Source organism: Myripristis murdjan, chromosome 17, assembly GCF_902150065.1.
Source record: "Myripristis murdjan chromosome 17, fMyrMur1.1, whole genome shotgun sequence".
NCBI lineage: Eukaryota > Metazoa > Chordata > Actinopteri > Holocentriformes > Holocentridae > Myripristis > Myripristis murdjan.
This window is the reverse complement of record NC_043996.1, coordinates 15,125,137-15,149,739: the sequence shown is the minus strand read 5'-3', so window position 1 is coordinate 15,149,739 and position 24,603 is coordinate 15,125,137. Positions and strand designations below refer to the sequence as shown.

General features: G+C 41.4%; 1 protein-coding gene across 4 annotated transcripts in view; it reads right to left on the bottom strand.

Moving 5' to 3' along the window:
* The window catches only part of mast3a (microtubule associated serine/threonine kinase 3a), a 39,410-nt gene extending 23,133 nt beyond the window's left edge, over positions 1–16,277 (bottom strand). For 2 of the 4 annotated variants that reach the window (XM_030074279.1, XM_030074280.1), the window contains exons 1-6: positions 12,184–12,604; positions 8,999–9,087; positions 8,064–8,136; positions 4,522–4,542; positions 3,307–3,385; positions 438–595 (exon numbers count right to left, since the gene is read on the bottom strand). In XM_030074279.1, coding sequence (XP_029930139.1) covers positions 438–595; positions 3,307–3,385; positions 4,522–4,542; positions 8,064–8,136; positions 8,999–9,087; positions 12,184–12,269 — 506 coding nt within the window. In that variant the 5' untranslated portion in view covers positions 12,270–12,604. Of the gene's footprint in view, positions 1–437; positions 596–3,306; positions 3,386–4,521; positions 4,543–8,063; positions 8,137–8,998; positions 9,088–12,183; positions 12,605–14,148; positions 14,181–16,115 lie in introns of those variants that run through there. The other 2 variants (XM_030074281.1, XM_030074282.1) reach the window with 2 other exon arrangements.
* Positions 16,278–24,603: the final 8,326 nt, after the last annotated feature.

The window sequence follows — 24,603 nt, the reverse complement described above, 5'->3', positions numbered from 1 at the left end:
GCAGGGGGTGTACAGGGGAAGCCTTTGTACAAATCCCACCACCCTGAATCTATCCTCCATTAGTGCAACAGAGTTTTCCCAGCACTGTGGGGCAACAAAGCAACAACAGAAGCTTAGATGTTGGTTAAACAAACATTTCACAGAGGAAGCAGGAAAAAAGAGGGACCACATGTAGGCAACAGCCAAGAAGGAACTATATAGGTAGATAAAGTAAAAAACAAAAAGAAAAAAATAGCTTGGTGTACCTATTATGTGTACCTGACTATTACGGCTTGTTTATTATGGCTCAATTGCATTTTTTTTCCCAGTTAGTAACAACAGCATCAGGCCCCATAATGTCAGCTCCATCTGCCTGTGAGAATTTTATGACAGGTTGTAACAATCATGGCCACATCTGTGCTACAAAGTTACTGCCTGATGAGTTGACGCCAAGCTACCTGAGGCTGCGTGAGCGGAGCCTGACGGGGGGCGAGGGCTGCGCTCCCTCTTCGTCCGCCATGCTCTCGGTGCTCCGGAAGTGTTTGAACAGGAAGTGGAGGTCATCTTGCGTGGGCTGGAGGGGCAACTGGTGCAACAACTCCTGGGAAGAGGAGGACTGAGGGAGAAAAAGAAAAAAAAAAAATCAATGTGTGTAAAAGACAGTTTTAAAAAATGTAACTCAAGAGAAAATATATGAAAAGAGAGGACAGTGTGATTGAAAGATTAATATCTAGAAAGTCATGCACTGAGGTCAATACGCCGATACAATATGCCAATCCCAGAATAACCTACAGCTACATAACTTTACTTCTTTTATTCTACATTTTTTTTGCACATTTGTACAAATAAATTACAGATATATTGATTCTCTTAATCTACTTTTCTTCCTCAGGTTTTGACTCTGCAGCTTTGAAGATACAAAACATCCTGTGTTAAAAGGCTTCCTCTGATAAAAGAAGCACACCACACTCTCTCACATTCACTCATTAGCTGGTTCATGCTCAAAACCTTAAAGGCTGTCATGTTGCGGTATAGATCTGAATTAAATGTCACGCTTAACAGGGACATCAGCCCATGCCGCGAGAGTCAGGTTACAACAAAGCACAACACCATAAATCCCTTTTCAGTCTTAAAAAAAGGATTCAGTTAGCTTTAGTGTTCTGTTCTCCTGAAACAGGATTTCTTTCTTTCCCTCTGCAGCATGCCCCGAGGCAGGCAGCACGGCTGTTGGCCATGTATGCATTCATTTTCTCTTTCCAAACCAAAATGTGTGACACGCAGCCGGAATTTATGAGAATCCCCGCCTGGCTGGGATCTCGTGTTTCACTGGAGGAAGGGCAAAGGGAAGCCGAGCAAGCTCATTTGACAGGAGGAAGGAGACGAGCATACAGAGAAAATAAGTAAGGGGAAAAACAGAGGGAAAACAAGAGAAACAGAGACATATGGAAAAGACAGGGGTGGGGGAAGCAGAGAAAGAGCAAGGAAGAGAGAGAAAACAAGTGAGAGAAAGAGGAGGAGAGAGATACCCTGAGGAGGAAACCAGAGAGGCATCAGTGCCAAGCAAGCGCAGCATAAAGATCTCACTGACAGCGGCCGTGAATGAGGCATTGTGTGGGAGGGCTGACCTCATCGTCTCCAAGCCATGTGGCTGGCCATACAAAATTACAGCCGTGACAGAGGACCTGGTTATTGTTTTTATGAGCCCAGCTGCAGTTTGAGCAGTGACTTTCAACAGAAAAGTGTCAAGATAATCACCACAGAAACCATCAACACACAGCTCACCGGTGTAGCTAGCTAGCTCGGCCGGCTACATTCATTTGACTTCCTGCAAAAAGGAAAGGCCGAGTGCAGAAATGCGCAACGCCATCCAGTCCCACGCTTGTGTGATGTCATCCAGGAAAAAAAAATAAATAACACTACTGCAATTCCGTACTTTCCCGTGGTTAAGATGAAGTGCCCGAACTACAGCTCAAATCACTGGGGCACTCTCCTAAAAAGGTCTTGAAGACAGCAGAGTATGCTTTACAACAGCATGAATTTACATTATTAATGTAAAATTACTATTACTACTATTACTAATGAGTGTGATGCCTAATTCAACCACAGGTGGAAATAAAACTAAGTATATTTACTCAGCTACTGTACTTTAGTAAAATTTTGAGGTCATGGTGTTTATAGTTTATAGTACTTTTCTACTCCACTACATTTATCTGTTGGCAGCAGTTACTAGTTACTTTGCTGAATAAAAATTGTACACGTCTTGCAAAACATAAGATATGATGTATATCAGTTTAACCTAGGTTACAATGTCAGTCTAGGACAGTTCAACCATTTTGAGCTTTTGCAGGTTGAGACATGTCTACCACTCTAACACTGGATGCCTGAGTGTGTTTGCATTGAGCTGCTGGTCAAGAAGTAAAGGATAGTTCACCCAAAATACCAAAAAAAACGTGTGTCTTAACCTTACTAAAATCTATCCATCCAGATAGTTTCTGTGTGATATGGTGAGCTTTTCAGTCTGCTGTGATCTTCCCTGTCTTCGAGTACCCCAATACAACAGGGCAGGATCGGCATTCATTTGTGGAGCTCAAAAAAAAAAAAAAATCACATGTGGAAAACTCAGTACCAATAGCTTGGCATAATCCAAAGCCATCTGAGTTGAAGAGATCTATTGCTAACTTTCCTGCTGAAAAACACCCACAAACTGTAACTATCCGTCCTGAATTCATACTCCTTGAGGGCAGATGGATATAGTTTGCTGATGTTCTTTGGATAAGACAGCATCGGATTGGGTAAATCGACGAAATCACACAGAAACTATCTGAAGAGACAGACTGCTCTCGGGGTACATATGAAAATAGCATTTTGTGTATTTTGGGAGAACTGCTCCTTTAATATGCATCATCACACACAAATCATCCAGAATACAGCGAGGGCGCACAAGCCTTTCAGAAAACAACTTACTCAAACCTTGATAGACAATAAATCAGCACCCTTTTAAAGTTGGGCTTTATTACCTTTCAAAACCTACTCTGTATGTAATCTAACTAGATTTACAGCTCAGCCAGCTTCTGCCATAGTTTTACAAGACACCACGGCCCAGTGAACATCTGCCTGACTGATACACTGAGTATTAGTGGCACAAGGACCTAAACGCTCCCATGACGGTGTTTTAGAAAGAGGTTGAATATTTGATGAATAGGAGAGACAGAGAGAGATACAGAGAGAGAGAGCGAGAGAGAGAGAGAGAGAGAGAGAGAGAGGCCTCACTGACACTGATGCTGGCAGGCAGATGAAGAGAGAGGCAGAGAAACACACTCTACTTACAGAAACCGATGAACTGGGTGGGTTGGTGCAGTAGCCGGAGGAGGGAACAGAGGCCACTGACCACCTTCGTCCATCCGCTCTATAGAGGCAACACAGTAACAGGCTGGTTATGACTTGCAAAAACTCATCCTTCTGACTCGCTCCATTCTCCAACACTTCTACTGCTAATTATTTGCCCAAATGTTGCTGCACAAGCTTAATAACACAAGGTCGGAGAAAAAGGATAACTTGTCACAGGATAGGTTTGCTATTTTTCAATCTGTACTGTATTGAATTGTTGATACCCATCATTTATTTATTACTGTATTTAGCACAACTTTAGCACAAGCCGTAGTGATGAGAGCCATTCAACTCTGTTGTAGCCTCTTGTTAGCCTTCAACATTATCCCACAGGGCCCTCAATTTCAGCCTCAAGAAACATTATAAATGTACTTTTTGAAAACAGAGAAATTCACGGCACCTACATCTTCAAACTGTCCACCCAAACAGTGATTGCAAATGTTACCTCCTAACAGCATTTACGATACTACTTTGCCTTTCATACATCCACACCATTGTGATTAAGTCGACTAACGCTGCGTTCGCAGGAACTTGGACGTCAGCATTCTTGGACCTCTTGTAAATTTCAACATCATGGCGTATACAGTGTCAGCTTCTGAAAAATAGATGCTCATTATTTGGTATTCCCTGTGAAGAGTTACCTCTTCTTGTGGGTATTAATTTAATTGGAGGTGACACCATGAACGGCATGTTATCGCAGATTGGAAGGTTACAGGACAGATACTGTGATGGTCCAAGTTCCCATCAAGGCAGCGTCAGACACAGCAGTATGGTGTACATACATATGAATCAACATATCATCATGAATGCTACACAAAACTTGTTAGAAATAACTGTTGGTAACTATTTTTGGGTGGCAAATTTCAGGATGTATTTGTCTGTGCTTTATGTTTTCCGCTTCAAAGACATTCAAAAACATTTATGTATGTTTTTTTGAGGCCTAAAACGAGCATCCTGTTGGCTGGCAGGAAGAAGCTGCAGCAGAGTGGTAGGTTTCTTATCACTAAAGCTGGCGCCGAGGTTGTGCTATGAGCATTTTGATGTGGCCTGAGCTGAAAAACACCAAACAAACAATCATTTAACGAATTGAAAGTGTAACTGTCATTAATCTAAATTGTAGTAATAAAAGGGGAAAATAATGACTTGTTTTCTTACCTTTCAGTACGAGCCAGTTGGCTAAATGGATTCAGAGAGGAAAACATGGACACAAATAGAGCGAGAGAGAGAGATAGACAGAGAGAGAGGGAGAGAGAGGGAGGAAGGGGGGCAGACAGAGGCAGGGAGACAGAGTGAGAGAGAAAACAAACACTGTTTAATGATAGTGACAGTCTAAGCCTGGCTGTCACAGTCACAGTCCTGTTTGTCTGTCACAGCTCACAGCCAGTGGTGGGCTGCTGAACACCTGCCAAGCTGCTATCACATTGCAGCACTGTGACCCACAGACACCTACTACATGACTCATTATACACACACACACACACAAACAAAATTTTTTCCCCATGTATGCACAAACTGTCTGCACCCACAGATACACACCAACTTACGCCCAGAAACAAGCGCCCACTCTTCTAACAACCTGTCACAAACCTCAGCCCTTATGTTTTTCGGCTCCACTTGTAACCGTTCACACATTTCCTCCCTCTTCATCGCCCCCCTACTTAACTATCCAATATGGCATGGAGTCACTGTGAGGACATGGCCCAATTTCCTCGACAGCTTCGAGTATTCAGTCTGGGATGACACGGCTGGCCAAAGGTTCCTCACAGAAAGCACCTCTCGGGCGGACGTGTCAGTAAATCACAGGCGACATAATGAAATTGGGAGGGTTCTGTTGCTGGGAAAGTGTGAGCGTGAACCAAGGATTAACGGGTTTTATTAGATATGTGTGTGTCTCATCTGGTTCATATCCAATGTTTGTGGCATCTTCCATGTGTTATTGAATGAAATGCCTTGCTACCGTCACTATGTTGGCGTATTAAGGTCCCGTAGGGCTTAAAAAGATAGGGGCTGAGATTAAAAAGAGGGGATTTAATTCAATGTTACAGCCAATGCCTAGGGTGCAAAGCAGAAAAAACCGTGGGTCACAGTGTTGGCAATCCTGCTCTGATTAGAGATTGATGACATCCCGAGGATATAGTAAAAATATTCTCAAGGACAAGGATATGCAGCAACTCAAAGATCTTAACTCCTGGGATTTGCCAGCATCCCTAGCTAGTACATGTGTGGTCATTTTATCTTTACATCAGAAAATAATTGCACAAACAGCAGGACTATATGGCTTGTGAATAACAAATGCACCCAGTGGAGCTCTGAAAAGTGCAGGCGCAGCATCTGTCCACATACTGGCAGCTTAAAAAGCCTCAATAAATTTAGGTGAGTCATGCAGGCTTGTGCCAGGCAAATACTTTCAAGAGACGTCCTCCCTCCCCTCTGAGGCTGACACCACGCTACACTGCAACTAGGGCTGGGCGGTGCGGACAAAATCAAATATCACAATACCTTTAACCAGATACCTTGATGTCAATATTGTGACAATACTGAAGGGATGACTACTGGTGCTTTTATACAATATTTACTCACAAGACACCTTGATAAACAATCACTGGATGTGGATATAATGACCAAGCTGGTAGTGGGAATTAATAAAACAGCTAGAAATCTTCAAAACCAGGAAAAGACAACACTTAGGCCATTTCATGATATTGTGATTGTTACAATTGTTAATGTTTACTGTTAAAGTGAATTTAGGGTTAGAATAATTATTTTTTTGTTACAGGGTAAATCACTCTACAGGTCTATGCTGATTGCTATAGACCAATATGCGCCTTTCAATACGTTTTTCAATTTTTAACTCTTATTGTTCCAGCCTAATTTTTATTTTTATGGTTGCAAGCTACAGACAGTGTGTATCACCAATCTGTATTGAGTATATTTGTCGTATTGTGTCTACTTTTCATTTTGGGCTACTGCATGTCTAAATTAGTATCTATCCATCTATCTATCTGATTGCCAGTCTCATAATCACAATATCCATACAATATCAACGACACCCAGCCTGCAACTTAAAATGTTGTAAATCAGCAGTGAATATAAATCACCTCGGTCTACACAACACAATCCGCTTTTTCTCAAGCTATTTTTTAAAAACTTTAGGCATCTACTCATCATCATGAACTGTCTACTGTAAATAAATGCCATTGTCAAAATGCTGCAGTTACCATAAATGCTGAAAACCAAGTTAAAAGAATTCCACTTTTATCAAACCTAACTGGCGTCAGGACGATGTGTCCTGCCACTGGACGGGGATGCCAGTTCCAGTTCCTGCTCTGCTAAAGCCCAGTAACTCTACACAGTTCTGATGTGATAAGATGACTGAACGAGTGGGCAAGCTCAGTGCAGTTTCTCCCACAATAGCCACAGCTCCAAGTAATAAGCGCAGGCACTGACTTTCCGCCTTAATTGGCTTGATAAATACCAAGACTGATGTCCAGCAAGTGGCCCTGGGGCCTTTCGGCTGGTTGCTTCTCCGTTGCTTCTTCTCCCACCACAGGGGCTAACAGGCCGCGCCAGGGCTTGCTCATTATTCATGCTTCTCCGTTTCCTCCAAAAACAAATTCCCATGATTCTTTTTGCATCTTTTTGCCTACAGAGATAATTTATTCACTAGACTATAGCTTCAAATAAGCAAGCTATGTGGCTGATCCCTTTTTGAAGGCTTTTTGAGCTGGCTATGGCTCTGTTGTGCATCACTTGATCCTGCTGCAAGAAAGTCACTAATCAAGAGGCTTGGCTTTCTGGCGCTCTCACTGAGAATGAGATCATTACTTCCTCTGCATGAGATACAGATTTAAATGTATTTCTGTGGGGGCTTATTCCTCACGCCCTCAACTCTTTCAACTTGGAATGACAGCAGCTTTAACAGATCACACCCAAACAGTGAGGAACGAGCCACTGGTTTCTCAAAAGTTGAGATGTGCATTTTTAATCAGTGTATTTTTGGAGAAAGTTAAAGGCTGGATGAGTAGGATTTCCTCAAAAAAAAAAAAAAAAAAAAAAAAAAAGTACAGACTGATAAGAAAATTATCTCTCTCAAACATTACTTATGACCCACTAGAAGAGTGATGTGGCTGTGTAGCTCTCAGCCAATAACAGCACACAGAGCCAGATCAATAGCTCGACATCCAATAGAAAGCTACAAAAACAGTGAACAGAGACCGCAGACAAAAGGAAATAGAGCAAGGTGAAACGCCAAACGGATAAAACTGATTCCACAGCAAGAGTGAATCTGGGGTTGGCTTTCACCCGCTGGCGAGCACTGTGGGAGAGGATGAGGATGAAGAGTAACACGGTGTTGGCCTGTTTGAGCAGGCAGGTGCAGGCAGGTACAATTTTTTCCTAGGATGGTGATATTATATTTCAGATGGTCATTTCACTGTCACCATCCTAAACTAAACAAAAACTTGAATGAATGTTGTGTTTACAAACCACAAGCAACAAATCCTTCTCATTCTGCCTTTGAGTTAATTTTCTATTGTGCCATTCATATAAAATCAAGATGTCTTTGCTTGGGTTCTGAATTGAACCAGTTTTACCAATTTCCAGTTCAGCTTTTGGAGAAAACAGTATTGCAGTAACTAAGAACAGCGCTCATACACCTCAAACCAAAGCCAGGAAGAGGCATTTGACTTAGTTCTTACCTGCGGGCAAACTGGAAGTTGGCAGAGGTGCTGGCAGAGACATTTCTGGGGCTTTCTGATGGGCTGCTTCCAGCTAGAGAAACACACAATCAATCACAAACTGATAAAAAAAAAATGTTGAAATCTGAAAGATTTGGCCACAGTATATAAAAACACTTCACCGGTTGTTATGTAGAATATTCTACTGCTACAATATTGCTCAACTTGTATGCCTTGTTTTTTTTTTTTACTCAATTGCTCAATGATCATGTCATCCTTGAATATTTGCAATTGGCTCGAGCTCATTTAGTTTAAGTCCGAAACTATCAAATGTTTTCATTCCTGACAAAATAGAAGCCACTGCTCCCACTGAATTTAAATAAAACTGTCTTCCCAGACTAATCAAAACAACAAGGAGTCCTGCTGTCGGCCAAGCAATTATTACTGAAGGCACCAATAAAGTGTTTTTGATGCCACTGTGACCACCAAAGCCCAAAGAGGAAAGCAATGCCAGACCCCTGAGTCATTTAGAAATTTACGAAAAGTGGGTGTAGAGAGGATATGAGTAGGAACACAGTAATTCAAAAGGCTGGAACAGGGCATGGCTAGCCTGGAGGAAGACGCATTTTGAAAAGAAGCTTTGAGGAGGGCAAAAAATAGCATTAAAGATCTTGTGCACTATGTACACATTATAATCACCAGGAATGAAAACCCAGTGGGCACACGGGAGGAAACACAGCTCAAGTCTTGTGACATACATGCACATGATAAAAGAGCTAATGTCGTGATGTCAGCTGCCACAGATGAACGCTTCACCTCATCATTCCAGCCTCACGTGGTCGTCTGCTTGGGATCTGTGTTAGTGTGTCTGTGTGTATTGAACCTCCGATGTAATTGCCAACTGTGTCACACACTGAGCCGAGCAGACAAACAACTGAAAAATAACACACAAGTACCTGTGGAAAGCGGGAGGGGTGAGAGTGGTCGTGAGAGTGTGGGCGAAGGAGTACCGACTGCCAGGCTCCGTCTCTTGTTGTTACGGGAACTATGAGAGGAGGGGAAAAAAATAAAAACAGAGAAAACATTTGCTTATGCAAGGTTATTAGAATTACAAACAAGATACCCCAGTGGCTAGATACGTTTGTTGTATTTTTCTATGCACAGCTTGTTGATGAGAGTTTATTAGTGCAGTATACAGCCAAGGAGCGGCAGACACAAACACGGTCAACCTATGAACCTAGGGTGCTGATTAAGATAAGGAAATCACTGATATAAAAATATTTACATATACACACACACCCAGTTCAAACACACACAAACACAAAAAGCATTTATTATGCTGTGTCTGGCAAACTGTCAGCACCGGATAACTAGGTCAAAGTCCTTACAGACAGGTAGCAGAAAAATAACAGTGATACGTATTTGAGGGGTGGCCAAAATAATGCAAACACCTCATAATATATGAGCATAAGATAATTAATGAGCAATGGCAACCATCTGCCATCAGAACAGCTTCAGCGTTTTCTGAATAGTGTCGTAAAAGTCTGAACTGTGAAGAGATACTGGAGCGTTTTTTTTTTTTGTTTTTTTTCCCGAGTGGAAAGGCCTCTAGTTTTTCAAAAGATTAATGAGGTTCTTTCATTAAAGGATACTTTAGGTTTATATTTGCTGATGGGAAGGGTCATGTAAGGTGTCTGACACTAACTTGAATTTGTTTAGCAGTGCGTATGGGAGCATCATCATCTGGCTCCTGTACAGCGCCCTGAGAGTCTTTGGTTGAGTGATGTGACGTGACAGATTCACCACGATCTTGTCCAAATGCTCCTTGCACTAAGTCAAATATCTCTTCTCAGTGATAGATAAAGGTGGTTACATACATAACACTGTTGTGACGCTTTTGCTATACAGTTTCTGTTGAGAACGTGTCACAGACACAACTCGGCTGTGTCTTTTCGGGCTGCAGTCCTGTGGCGTTTAGCTAAGAGTTAAGTGTCCGTCTCTCCCTGTCACTGAGCTTCAACCTGCAGCCAATGTTCCTCTTTGCTCATGCAATTTGTCCAAGCTTGGCATATGATGTCAACAGTCATTTTGAGACTGTTCCAGCTGCCACACTAAGTGATTCTGCAGTTCTTGACAGATGCATCTGCAAGTCAGTTGTCGGCTATGATTTAGGAAACATCTTTTTCCCATGGCAAGCGTGGGACTGCCACTGGGGGCTATGTGTGGCAAATTTTGGTCATTCACTCACTCACTCACTCACGGATAACATGCAGGGACATTTGGTAAGCTGGCAAAGGACCTTTAGTGGGATGCAGGTTCAGTACGTGTAACAAAGGTGTGGCACTGTTGTCCAGACTGCAGTCAATGTGGACACTGCTGAAGCAACACTCGTCAAAGCTATATCACTGTTGAAAATCTATCCATGTAAAAAAAATGTATTCTTCGGCCAATCTCTAAGTTACTCTAATATTGCTCATGTGAAGCAGCCATTTTAGATAAAAGATAGATAGATATCCACAGATCGCAGGCCTCTGTCGACACTGATCCTTGCTCTATGTGTGCACAATTTTTGATTTACAAAACACACTTTTCCTTTTCAATTTGTTTTTGCATTCCCAAGAGATGCTGCTCTTTTGTTGCTGATGTTCTCCCTGGTAATATTGATGCTGTCTCTCTCTGGCAGTGGCCTAAAATAATTGAGGAGCTCAGACGACAACTGAGCTTGACGTTTTGGGGTCGGCACTGAGGCAGATTCACGCAGCACATGGCCCCCAACCCAAAATGACTCAAACAGGCTTAGAGAAGGGAGAGCTAATAAGGGCTAGACTGAAGCTCCGAAACATCCAGAGCACCCTCAGTCACGGAAAAACCCCCACTTCCAGCATATAAAATAAACAAACACCCTGTTTCTCATTGGGAGAGAGCCGCCTGAGCAAAATGGCATCAAGGCATCACTGTATCACAAGAGTGACCACATGACAGCTTTATCAACACTCAGCAGTGATAAGGCTATTCATATTTTAGAGGAACAAAAGTGGTTTGTAGGGACTCTGCAGAGAGCCATGTGGCGTGATGAATACTGGTTACTGAGAGTCAGTCCTGCATGTTGCTCCTGACTGTTGATAATCAAGAGCTACATTTATTCGTTGGGCTCCATTCAAAGCTATGCTGTGTTGAATTGAGTAACATGGTCACAGTGTTAGCATGAGCAGATGCATGACCCCAAACTATGAAGGGAAGGACATGGTTTGATCTGCCAAGTGAATATCCCGACGGATTTCATTAGCAGCATACAGTAGTTATGAAATCTTTAGGGTCAGGATTTAAATTGCACTTACGTAACATATGAGGGTGTAGTTCTTCTTTTAAGATTATTCCCAAAAGTGTTATTAGTGAGCAATTTGCCTGCTGATCAGCATAGGTAACTATATGCCACTTACAAAAAGTAACTATGCAGTAATGCATTTTGAAGGAATTAATTCCCACAGTTCCCAGTAGGTATATCACACTGGCACACTGTAAGATAAACATGCCTTAACAAGCTCACTATCTATTCACTCCTGAGGCTCACAGTCATACTGTGGCTCCTTACAGGAGAATTACAGACACATTACATTGACTCTGAGGCTGATTATATTAATCTAACCAGTGAAGGGAGAGACTTATTTCAGTGCAATCACGTCCTGCGCTATGCGTTTGTCTACAGCCCCTCACCATATCAGTGCATTGATCAGCCTTGGGACTTTCTGTCCTTATATGCGACAGCTGGCAGCACTGCTAGACAATGCAGTTTGCCCCCACAACAGTCTACAATGGCCACGTTTCTCTGTCGGAAACAAAAAAACTAGGGCGGATGTTATACCGACACATACTGTAGGCTGTTACAGAAACCACAGCGGCATATTAATCTAAACTGCTGATAACAATCCTGCAAAACGTCTTTGGTTTGTGTTTACGTGCCATGAATCAAATAGCTCAACATAAAACGTTCAACAAATTGCTGCTTGTTGTGAATGGCACTGCTCAGCGGGGGACTGATGACAACTGGAGCCAAAACAGACGCCGCCAATGCGCTTTGCATCAGTTTAGTCCAGACTGAATCGCGTTGACTGTCCCTTAAAACAAGCTACGTTGTCTTTACCTTTTAGATCTTTTCATCATGGCCCCAGTCACAAAACTAGTTTTGTAGCTCGGCAACACGGTCCAGTAGTAATTTTGGTCAGACATGGTGGTGACCGAAAAAGTCGATCCAGACACGTAAATTCTCTTCTTATAGCTGCAGCATCATCGTCAAACAGTCTCTCCTGTGGAGTTATTGGGGGTAGGCCAGTACGCAGTGTCCGAGAGCAGAAACTCCATTCAGTGTTGGTACAAAGTGACCACGGAGCCGCGGCACAGCAGCCGGGCAGCGAGCAACTGCGACAGCCATCCCCGCTCCGGTTTCCCCCTCGTTATCAACAAAATCTCAGGGACACTCGCTCTTCCACAGGACACGACATTATCGAGCAATAATCACAGCCAAAACATAAAAAGTGATACAAAGTTTCCAGCGACCGTGTCAGCAGCACGTCGGAAAGAGGAGGGACTAATGGTGCCTTCATGCGCTGTCAGAAATATCGGGATTTCAAAGAGAACACCGCATGAACGACCCAGCAACAAGGTAAACACGGAGGGAAAATTACTATACTTTCTATGCAACCCGAGATGTGATGTTTACGTGGCCAAAGGCATCGAAACCTTGACGATAAGTGACTGCATATTGGTGTGTAAAACAATATTTGATCAAAGAATGACGTTTACGTTTGTTACATATAAACAAATTACAAAACTACGGCAACTAAAGGGTAGCTTTACTACTGGCTCCATCTTGTTGTTATTATCTTACACCAACAGCACTTGAGCACAGCCAAATTAGAGCAGTGACCTATTTACCACTTCTGATTTCAGAGAAGTGGGGGCTTACGAGGACCACTTGAATGCACCTTGGTGATGCAGGAAGTTGTCATTAGGAAACGTCTTTTTGTGAGGAGCTGGTCAGACCACATTTAAAAAATTACAAAAAAAAAAAAAAAATAAATCAAAAACAGGATCATGGTGCCAGACAGGGAAAAGAAAGAAAAAAAGAGCTGGTCATGAGGTTTACATGACATGTGGTATCCTAAAGATGCTATTAGCACCGACTGTTCTATTTTTTTTTTTTTTTACCTAGTCAACACCATTGGTATTGATAATGTCAAATAAATTATTGCAAGTAAACAGACTTAGATAATTATTTCTGTGTAGCTTTTATATATGTAATAACCCACCCCAAAAACAACAACATAGAAATCCTATAAAACATATCACACAAATATCATGACAAAGCAACACATGAAATCTGGTGACACTGATTTTGATCCAACAGGAGCAACTCCTGCTTGAGGAGTGAGCTGGCAAGTAAGTTCATTCACACACCCGAGCTCTGTCTCTCCCCTATAGATAAGACTTGATGCCAGTTGCCACTACTGCGTAAAATTCAAATTAATCACCGGACAATTATTTATACTGCTCAGGCTTAGTGGAGGAAATGATTAATGGAAAAAGAAATGCTTTGGAAAACCAACACCATGCGGCCACTAGGCAGTTTTTGCTTGCTCAGCTGCAGCTGTGTCCATCAAAAAAAAACAAAAAAAAAAACACTGATGATGTTGTGGACTGTAGATGTCAGATATTCATCAAACACGAGAGACAGATCACATTACGTATTAATGGATGTGAATTTATTCCAAAAACAATAGGGTGAGCTGTTGTTTTTTTTTTATCTCATGTCCTATGAAGACTGTCCTCATGGTGTTTTGTGTGTTATCCGTCTCTCCATCTCCACACGAAGTTCTTGTAAAACCTGTCTGGGAGGTGAGACCGCTCTGACTTTCAGGCAAAACATTTTATGCAGCTTCAGAAGGTCTTGCCTCCCAGGGAAGTGCCAAATAGATGTCTGCTGCTGTGACATTGCGAGCATACACTAAACCTGACAAGTGACAAATAACACCTGGTCAGGATGGGTGGGGTGGAGGTGGAACAAAAGAGAAAAGAGACAGCACCAAACGAGTCGCTTGTTAATACTTACACATTTCCCCTGCGTGGAAGACTCAGCTCTTTCTGTAAGGGAAGAAAAGGAACGTTTTAATTAAGCTGAATAAAAATACATAGCACGGTTACAGTGCTTTCATGGTAACAGACACCTTGATTTGATATGCAGATGTCAATCACTGGTGTTGGAGGAGAACGGCATGTTGGCTGTTCACTGAAATGGTTAGTTTCCAAATCATTATCTCCTCCGTGTCGGGGCCAGGGGACACTTGTGTGTTCTGGTTTGTGACAATCCTGTCACGGGTTTCTGTGGTGAGGAAAACACAAGTATAGATGCAGATTGCCTCCTCACTGAACAGTGAAATTGGAAGGTACATGTAGGTTTTTGCAGTCTTAACAGGCCCCCTTTTTCACATTCACAAGATGCTGAAAAAGCCGAGGCTACAGCAGTTTTTCAGCTGCAGTTTTCTTCAGTGATTATCCCTCTCCCCATCACTCCCTCCTATCTCCTTTCCCATGCACCATAAAGATCATTAGCTACTGTATGGCCTAGTTTCTTGTGTGCCAAGTAGGTCTTCTTTTTCACAGCCATTTAGCGCTGAGGGTTGTGTGCTGAGATAGAAATCCTCATTAGCCCATGGCTCCTGCTTCTCAGCCAAGGCAACTGAAAACCTGTCCTCCCTAATAAGCATTTTAAGGACGGTCAATGGAGGGAGACTACAAATGGAATTTATTCTGGCATACTTTGTGTTAAAATCATTAAAAAAAAAAAAAGGATACCTGTACCCACCTCATCCTCTCCATGCAAAATACCTACAACAGTGCAGCTCAAAAGGTGATTGATAAATGTCTAGAAAAAGCCACATATCCAAACAAGACGAGTGTGGGAGAAGCTGTGCAGGCAGGAATCAGGCGTCACTCCCAGTTTGCCTTTTAAATCACTTATTTGCTTGTAATTACTGGCAAGGTCACAGCACTTTAAAGACATCCTCATATGGAACGTTTCTCTACGAACACAACACTACATTGCGTCTAGGTTTTGCTGCAGTATTTTGGGAGACAAGAGACCAAAGCTGAATCATTTCACCATAATGGCCATTGTTATCATCAAGACAATCACAGGACTACACTTCGATCTAAATTGTAGGTCAGTATGAGGTGAGAGAGGGAGCCAATCACTGTAATTGAAGGCAAACACCCAGTGCGGACGTTGGTGTATCAACACAAATCCAACATCATCTCTTTCATAATGGACCGTGGGGAGAAACAATGGGGGAGGCAGCTTTCACTACTTAATCTCTGCCCCCCAAAATTCACAGAATGAACAAGGGGGGAGAAAAACACTGAATCGTACCCATTCTGGACATTCCTCAGCAATAAACATGACACACAGAGGAAGATCATAGGGATGCCTCTGTCAATCATTCAGGAAACCTTGGGTGTTGCACTTCAGTCACCAAGGCAACCAGATTGACCAAAGCACCCCTGGGGAGTTCAATAAAAGACACACAAGGTGGTCAGGTTGAGATGTGATTTTACAGATGGATCAGTTCACATTCATAAAAAAAAAGCATAATGTGCCTTGATTGCTTCAGTGGGTATTCATAAGCAACACACAGGCTTGCGAATGATAGTGCCACCGCCTACTCAAATGCATTGGCACCATTCATGCTGAAAAATACAGTCATCATAGACATTTTCAGGCGAATTCACATAAACACCGGCTCGGCGTTTGAGGAATAAACAATAAACCTTATTTGATCACAACTGGAAGTAGACAAAAATAATATAGGGACGTCCTCAGACTGCTACACCCAAGGCAAAAAAAAAAAAAAAAAACAGGAGAAACCCCTAATCTTAATGCCATTTTCAATCTCAGCTTCCTTCACTGCTGTGCATCTTCAGCACAAATCACATCAACACGTTCGCCTGGAGACAGCGATATCCAAAGCCCCGTCCGCTGTCAGCGCGACCCGCTCTTTGAATATTCAAGCGTTCATTTACCTGCAGACCGCGACGTCTCAGGATATTCGGCTCGTCCATCACTGAAGACAATGAAAACTCAAGTGATTCCCTCTCAGTGGTCAGCCCATACTGCGCCCTGTCCTCCCCGGGAGCGTTTAATCTGCTCACTGCGGCCCGGCAGCTTAAACCACCACCTCCCCTGGCATCGCGATCATCCCCAAAAAGGTGCTTAACCAGCCAGCTGATCACCTGATCGGAAAGGGTGGGGGGAGCAGGAGGGGGTGTGATTGGAGAGGGGGGGTTACCCTTACCAGGAGTTCATTCAGTAAGGAGCCGATTAGGTGTGTGTATGTATGTGTGTGTTCTGAACTTTAACCTCATTGAAATACTGCGAACCGGTGTGTTGCGCTACATTGTAATGGCATTATTGTGCGTAATGGGCACTCTCAGCTCAAGCAGCTCCATGGTAGTGCAGTGAGCCCCGTATGATAAAATGCTCAGTCCCTCCCCCCATCTGAGACTTGTTTTTGGTGTCTGAATGTACTGCAGAAAGATAACAATGGCGAGAGTGGAACCTCTCATGACAATGGTCGTTTTCTTTGTGTTTAACACACCACAGAATGAAATACCCATTCCATGTATCCCTGTTTTGTTTTTGTTTTGTTTTTTTAAGCCTTGAAACCATTATCTTATTAATCAAGGTCTTGGATCTTCTTGGTTTGGCCTGTGCTTTAGGTGTAATCTGCCTCTGTCAAGGCATAAGCACAGCTGGCTGGGTCTAATCATAGAAACATGGGCCCTCAGTGCACTGTGCCCTCTGCAACATATGCTGTCCACTTGTTCCCCCATATGTTGCAGCACATGCAGCGTGCGAGGATGTAGAGTAAAACCCAGTTAATTTGTCGTTCACCCATCATGGAAAAATAACACGGTGTTTGTCTGGTGGGATAAGAGCTCAGCAGAGAGAGAGGAGAACAATAATGCATTCAAGTGCACTGGTAGTGTGATTGATCCATGTCAGTCACCCAGTGGTACCATGATGTTGCTCCATACAACAATGCTGGGTGTCTTGTCCTGTGGTGTCACATGTCCATTTATGTAAGCCCAAGAGTGTGAATTCCCCCTTGTTCTCTGTTGAAATTCTCTGTTTGGCTGAAAGAGCTTGGAGTGAAAGCGATGGAAATCAAGTCGGCCAAATATATATATTTTTTTTACCTTCATGATGTCCCATCTTCTCTTTTAGACTACAACTTACACACCCTTGCAGGTCAGTCACTGTTTGTAAGGATTGGATTGAGATTGATTCAAGTGTAAAATTGTATGTTAAAGCATGATGTGGATATATTCTGTGCTTATTATACAAACATTAATAATGACCTTATTTTCTACCTGTCCTTTTTAATTGGATACATATCCATGCAGCACATTTCAGTGGACGCACTGTCAATAACATTGCCATATGAGTGTAATTTTGTTGTCTATGCTTTGCACATTCTCATGGTTTAGGACAGTAAAATTTGATCTTTTATCGTCAACTACCAAGACTGTAAACCAGGGCTAAAATTATGCAACTTTATCATGATCTTACAATTCAGTGCTGAGCTCAGGTAACAAGGAAATTACCAAAGATATTCTTAGGCTCTATATTTTTACAGCTTATGTTTCCTTGTTTCATATGAACAGTCGCCTATCCTCATAAATATCTGTTATTTTCTTTATAACGATTGATGGAGTTTGGAATCTGGATATGGCACAGAATGTAAAATTTGTGTTTGTCCTCTTTTTGTGCTCTCCATGTCATCCAAGGTAGGTCATGTTCACATGATCTGCGCTCATTAGTTGAACCAATCATGCATGAACATCTCGTTTTCTCTTTTTTCTGTCATCTTTATTTTGTGCGTTACCTCTCTGTCAGCACTTTTATCCCACTATGGGCCGGAAAGCGAAGACCCATTTTCTTGACGGTATCCAACCAGGAGGGACTTTATGTTTGCTGGAACAAAGAATAAAATGAACTGGCCCCCAAGTGAAATACATTTAAAAAAAAAAAAAAAAACAGATGCAGAATGTAAGTCTCTGTAAATGAAATGCCCCCACAGTCCATTAAACTCACCCATCTGGCCAGCACTCACAAACCAAACCCCTGACTTTGCTGATGAAAACTTGTTTTCCTTCCTTAATTGTGCAAACCTCAAGTCAAAAAATAATGAATCTGGTGCATTTTCTATTTTTGTGATACTTTTGTGAAATCACTGATGAATGCAAAAATCTACCTTTATAGCTACAAAATTTCAGTGCTATAATTACAGCAGAAAAAACATATGCACAAACATATACCTTCAAATAATTTTTTAATATGAAATTGCATAAAAGTATGGATGACATTCAACAAAACTTAATCACAATGTTAAAATTGTATTTGTAATTCATGCTGTAATACATTTTGTCATTCATCTCCACAGGTAAATATCCTAAAACATACTACATTATAATTTTGTAAGCTATCAGGTGGCGGTTTTAGTTGCTGATAGTGACAGTGAAGAACATGTGGAGATGAAGATTAGCTTTATGCATCCACATTACCCACTGAGCTCATTCTCTTGGCCCAGGATGGAAAACATGCCATGCAGGTAGCACCAACAGCAGCATCTGTGTGTCATTTAATAAGCTGCAGACACTGTGAAAAGAAGAAAAGTGAAATAATGAATCAATGAATGCATTTTTTAAAAAATTCCCAGGCTCTCTTAGTTATTTTTTATTTCTTATTTTTCAGAAATATCTGAAGGATCTCGCAAGAATCTGATATGTGAGGCTAATCTCTTTTCCTGTTTTGAAATGTGTTGCATTGCGGGTTGAGCTTGCTCTTTACGTGTACACTAGGAAGTGTGATATGATATGAATCCTATCCAATTAAAATGTCCACTTTGTTGCAGCCAGCTAGCCTATTTTCTCTAAGATCAAATTCTGTTTCAACAAAATGGGACTCTTGTGTGGCTGATTTCTAACTGCAGGATTCCTTTCAGAAAAACCTGAGCTGGTAGGTGTCGTGGCGTGGGATCTGACATGGGATGACTCACACTGTCAGGCACAGTCTTATGTTGTGGTAGGCAGCTAGAGGTCCACACACTAGATCTGTCTTTGGTCCAGTAAATAAAAGCAACTTCACTGACGTCCAAGTGAACAGACATGTTTTGGTCATAATTATCCTGTTACTTTGTTGTTAGAGGCTATGGTGCTGTTACAGCTTATTACTGTAACTAAAGGCCGAAAAAAATATGCTGCAAATCATTTGATATAAATGCACCAATAATTCAGAGATGGGGCCTTTTGTGTGAATCGCGATGAAATGTTGGCCACTGACACCTCATGTTTTTAATATATTCATGAAAATGTGCTTGAATTGTGTGTATTGTGGCTCCAGTTCAATTCTGTGGAATGTAAAATATGTGTATTTAACACTTTATATCACATAACAGCTTGGAAAAAAAACAAAAATTGATCGGCAGACAGGGTGCAGGGTTGGCGTAGGGTGTCAGGAGGGGGCAGCCATGTTGTTTGAACTGTGAATCAGTGTTTGTGTGCATGTGTGTGTGTGCCTAATGGAAAGTCTATTTTCATGCTGCCATGATACAGATTGGAGTCTGGAGTGTCTAATCTACATTTAGTCGGGTGCGACTCCTGTTGGACTGTGTCATACATGTGTGAAAAAACTGCAACAGCGAGTCACTGAGGGAACTGAGCCTCTGGAGGGGACGTTCCTCTTATTTATACTTGTATTTTTTATTTTTTGTATTTAATTTTATATTTTTATGTTTGCTTATTCTTATTCTTATTCTTATTCTTATTCTTATTCTTATTCTTATTCTTATTCTTATTCTTATTCTTATTCTTATTCTTATTCTTATTGTATGTTCACCAGACATCAGCCTATTCATCTAAACCTCAATGCCAAGCTCTGGAATGGGGATTGTAACACTGACCCCAAATCAGCACGTTGCACTCACTCCACCTGACTCCAGGTAAACCCCCATGCTGATTAAATGGTGCACAGTATTTTCAGCGCCACTAGAGGGGGCTATGGAGCTATAAGTCTGTGTTGTGCATGGTCCCATCCACAGAGTTCGCTCATCTTGTCTGCAGAATTGAAGACATGAAGACACAAATCTTTATGCCATAGACTGATGGTTAACATGGTTTAGTGACATATATATGGAGAGAGATGAGTCTCACTGACTTATTAGTCTGTTGACAAATATGTGTATCTTAGTGCATGCATAAGGGAAACACCACAAATGTGTTTTACTATCCACAAACAAATGTCTGCCAGTGCGTGTCTTGTTTATTTTCAGTTAACTAAACCTGAAACAGTTTGTTGAAACACATACATTTTTGTGCATAAACATTTTCCATTTTGCACGAATACATCATGATTTGTATGTGACAAAGTACAAGTATATTCTTCCACCTCCTATATGTGCAAACATAAAATTGGCCCGTGAATTTGTGGAAATGCATGCACCGACTGAGGCCATTCTGAGACTTTGCCTTTTGTTGTTGTGGTTGTTGTTGTTGTTGTTGTTGCTGTTTCACTTCTTCTTTTAACTAATGTTGCACTTTTCTTCCAAGCTCCACCCACAGATAACAAAACTACACTCAAATTGCTGCTAATCCAGACACAGATAACACACACACACACACACACACACACACACACACACACACACACACACACACACACACACACACACACACACACACACACACACACATACCAGACACAAATTGAGAGATTTGTTTGTGGACAGTAAAATACATTGTGATGTATGTGTATCTCTGATGTGTGGATTAAGCTACACACATTGGTCAATATCAGTGAGATTAATCTGTCTCCATAGTAATATCACTAAGAATCCATATGTGGCACCGAAGTGTTGAAATTTACAAATGGGGGCAAAAAACCAAAGCTTAATTCTGTTCTGAAAATATTACTGGGTTTGGATTATATAGGTGTTTCATGATGATAACTGAGGGCAGCTCATGGTTGTTCACATTTTCACATCCACTACTATTGGATGCATGTATTGACAGCCTGTTCTGAGGGACACACACACACACACACACACACACACACACACACAGAGTGTATTGGAGGGATCTTACCACCTGTTAGGATGCCACTCATTGACCAGTGAACAGAGACACAAAGACATACAGGTATATAAACACATAGTGCATAAACATATGCAAAAATGCATGCTGTTTCATTCTGACGTACACACACACACACACACACACACACACACACACACAGTTCTTCAGTTTCCGCAGCAGCTAAAACAAACATGCTATCAACGGGTGTAGAGTCTAGCAGCTCTATCTCTGATAACATCTCTGTCTTTGCCTGGCTTGTGGTGAAACTATTGCAATGCACAGCGACTCTCAAAAACAGCAACTTCTCTTTCTCACAATGACAACAAAAAGTCGGGCTCTGTTGTTGTCTCTGTTTTTTTTTTTTCCACCTCCTCTCTCTCTCTCTCTCTCTCCCTCACACACACACTGAGAGAGAGAGAGGGAGAGTTGGTGAGACAAAAGAAAGAGCCTTACATGAGAATGTGAGCAGCAGTGCCAGTTTGAATGAATCACTCCACACCTTTCACACACTTTCAACCCTCAAGGTAGGATCACCTGGCAGAGCACATGATTGTTTCATCAGAGGTGACTCACCGCTTGGAAATTCATCCAGTCCATACGGTCAAAAAAAAAAAAAAAAAAAAAAAAAATGTTACCACTCTGTCACCTTTTGTCACATTTTGTAATATCATGCCATAAAATATTATACTGTCTCTTGGTTAAATAAATCATCTGTGGTTTTGTGATGTTCAGGTATTGTGTTTTGACTCATTGTATAAACTAATAATAGCAGATATGGGGCAGTGTTTTTTCATTTTCATTTTTGCCATAACCAAAAATATTTGTTTGTTTGTTTGTTTGTTTGTTTGTTCTCAAAGCAAAATCAGTTCACAATTTCAGAAGCCCGGTAAGCTGTCATGATATAGGCAGACTTCCCCCCCTTAAAATAAATTGTGAGCTTAGAGTTATAATGTTTTATCTCCCCCATGTTCATCAAAATTGAGTTAATCACATTTTCATGATCTTTGAATGTTATTTACATGAAAAATAATCTTGTACGCTGCAAAAAATTAGAAACTACATAAGAGTTCTGCACCCCACCCATACAGAACCTTATATTCATAAAGAAGAGTGAGAGTAAAGTGTGTCTATAAAAGCGACACTTTCCTCCAGTATCAAAGGTCATGTAAGGAAGAGGTGTCCGTCTTTATCAGGCCACGAGAACTGGGATGGGGAAAGCCCTCTGCTGTGGAGAATAAGGTCAGCCGCACAGGGAGATACGTCACAGGGCCGGGACAGCACACCATATACTGTAGGCCTGCAGTTCACTGACCCCGTTCACTGATAGTGGGTTTAGATGTAGAGGACGTCCATACAATACGCTGTGCTGATAACTGCTTGGCAAAAATCCAGCAAGCAGATGGAATGAAGGTATTGTTTAGCTATGTTTAGCTGTTCGACTTGTCAAAACAAACACTACTCAAACAAAAGGAACGCTTCCACTACCTTTTCACCCAATAGACAGGATTGTATATGTTGAAAATAGATGTCTTACATAAATATATTTTGATCATCATAAACACAGGGTACATTCAAACTGCAAAAAATTAAAGTAAAATAGTAACAACAAAATAATTGGTAACGCTTTACAATAAGAGTACAACAATTTACGTTAGTTAATGCCATAATAAACATTAAGTAACAGGAAATAAACATTAAGTTACAGTTAATTAACCATTAACTAATGTGTCTAAGAATCATGTACTAATGCTGTTCATAATTTATATGTTATCTAAGGGTTATTGTAGATATTATTGACATTAGTAAATGCCATAATAATCATTAACTAACAGTTAACTAACCATTACGGCATTAACTAATGTTAACTAACATTAATTGTTGTACTCTTATTGTAAAGTGTTTCCAAACAATTTAAAAAATCTCCATTTTAGAGAAGGTGTTCATTCTCATATTCTGTGTAAAAATCTTGTTTTCGCCATTTCAGTTGTCTCAGGAAATTTCTGGGAACAAATACAAATATGAATGAATAGCTCACTTGTATCAAGAGAATGACACTTGATTCAGGAAAATGAAGCAAACCAAGTTGGAAATTAAGATCATTATCACTGGAAACAAGTGAGATCATGCCCACGTTAGATCCCCTCATGACATCAATTACGTGATAATGTGATTGCAGTAATAACACAGTGAGATAATTCTGCTTTGTCACTGAAACTCGGGACTGTTGCCGCTCATGTAGACCAGACAGTTTTTTCTGTTTGTTTATCAGTGTGTCTTATCTTCAGATGTTTGTTCGTCAGTGTGGTCAAGGCTCGTTTTAAGATCGTCACAATGACACAGCTCATTGAACACTGGGGTAGGCGTTCATCAAGTTAGCAGATCACTCACTAACTCGTCACACATAGTGCAGTCATGGCTTTATGGGATCAAATCTGGTGTGACTGCATGCAAACAAATAATCTCACTTTCCTGTCTTTGTATACGTGTATAAAGTCATGAAAACTTGGGGAGGTGGGACTGAGCACCCTAAGTGAAATGAGAACTTTTCCAACTTTGGACTCACAGTTAGGGAGTCCCGTCAATTAGAAATGCCAGGCTCATGCCTCTTGTTGGAAAATGAACGAGACAGTGGAGAGTTGCTACTCTGTGGCTGGTCCTGACCTCTGACCACCAAGTGGACGGAGGCAAGGGAAAAGAGACAGCTCCCTGTGAGAGTCAATAAAGTGTCACATTGTCATTATGAACCCTGGAAGAGCTAGTGTAATTTCCCACTGGTCCCCTCCATCTGACTGGTCACTATAGAGCATGTGCTCATTTATTTGATCAAGTGACGCATAACTGGCCATCCCAGTGGCAAGTGGGCTGAGTTGCACACGATGTACTCATGACGTAACTCGATAATTTCCCGCAACCCCTTTATTGTATGTCAGCCTGTGTTTCCCATTTTGTCCACTTCTGTCCACTTCCTCTAATAAAAAATGAATAAAACAGAACAGTTTAACAGTCTCCTGATGTTATAGCCAGTGCTCGTGGTGAAAGTGATGTTTTGTAATTCGAAATGCTGAAAACATAAAATCTATGCTGTATTTTATTCACTCATTGTCATTTATTTCTCTTCCAGTTTGTGTATATAATCTTTTTTTGCTAGTTTTTAATGGCTCACTGTTCATTCAGTTTTCATTTCACTTATTGCATGCTGTGACCCTATAACACAATGCCACAAAATCTTGCAAAATACTAGTTAGGTATGTGACATATGGCTCTACCTGTAATCCATCAAAGGAGTGCTGCGCACCTGACCATGCAGGGGTGTGGCAACAAGCCCTATAAATGAAAGCTGTCAAGAAATTCATTCACAACATAGACAAACCCCATC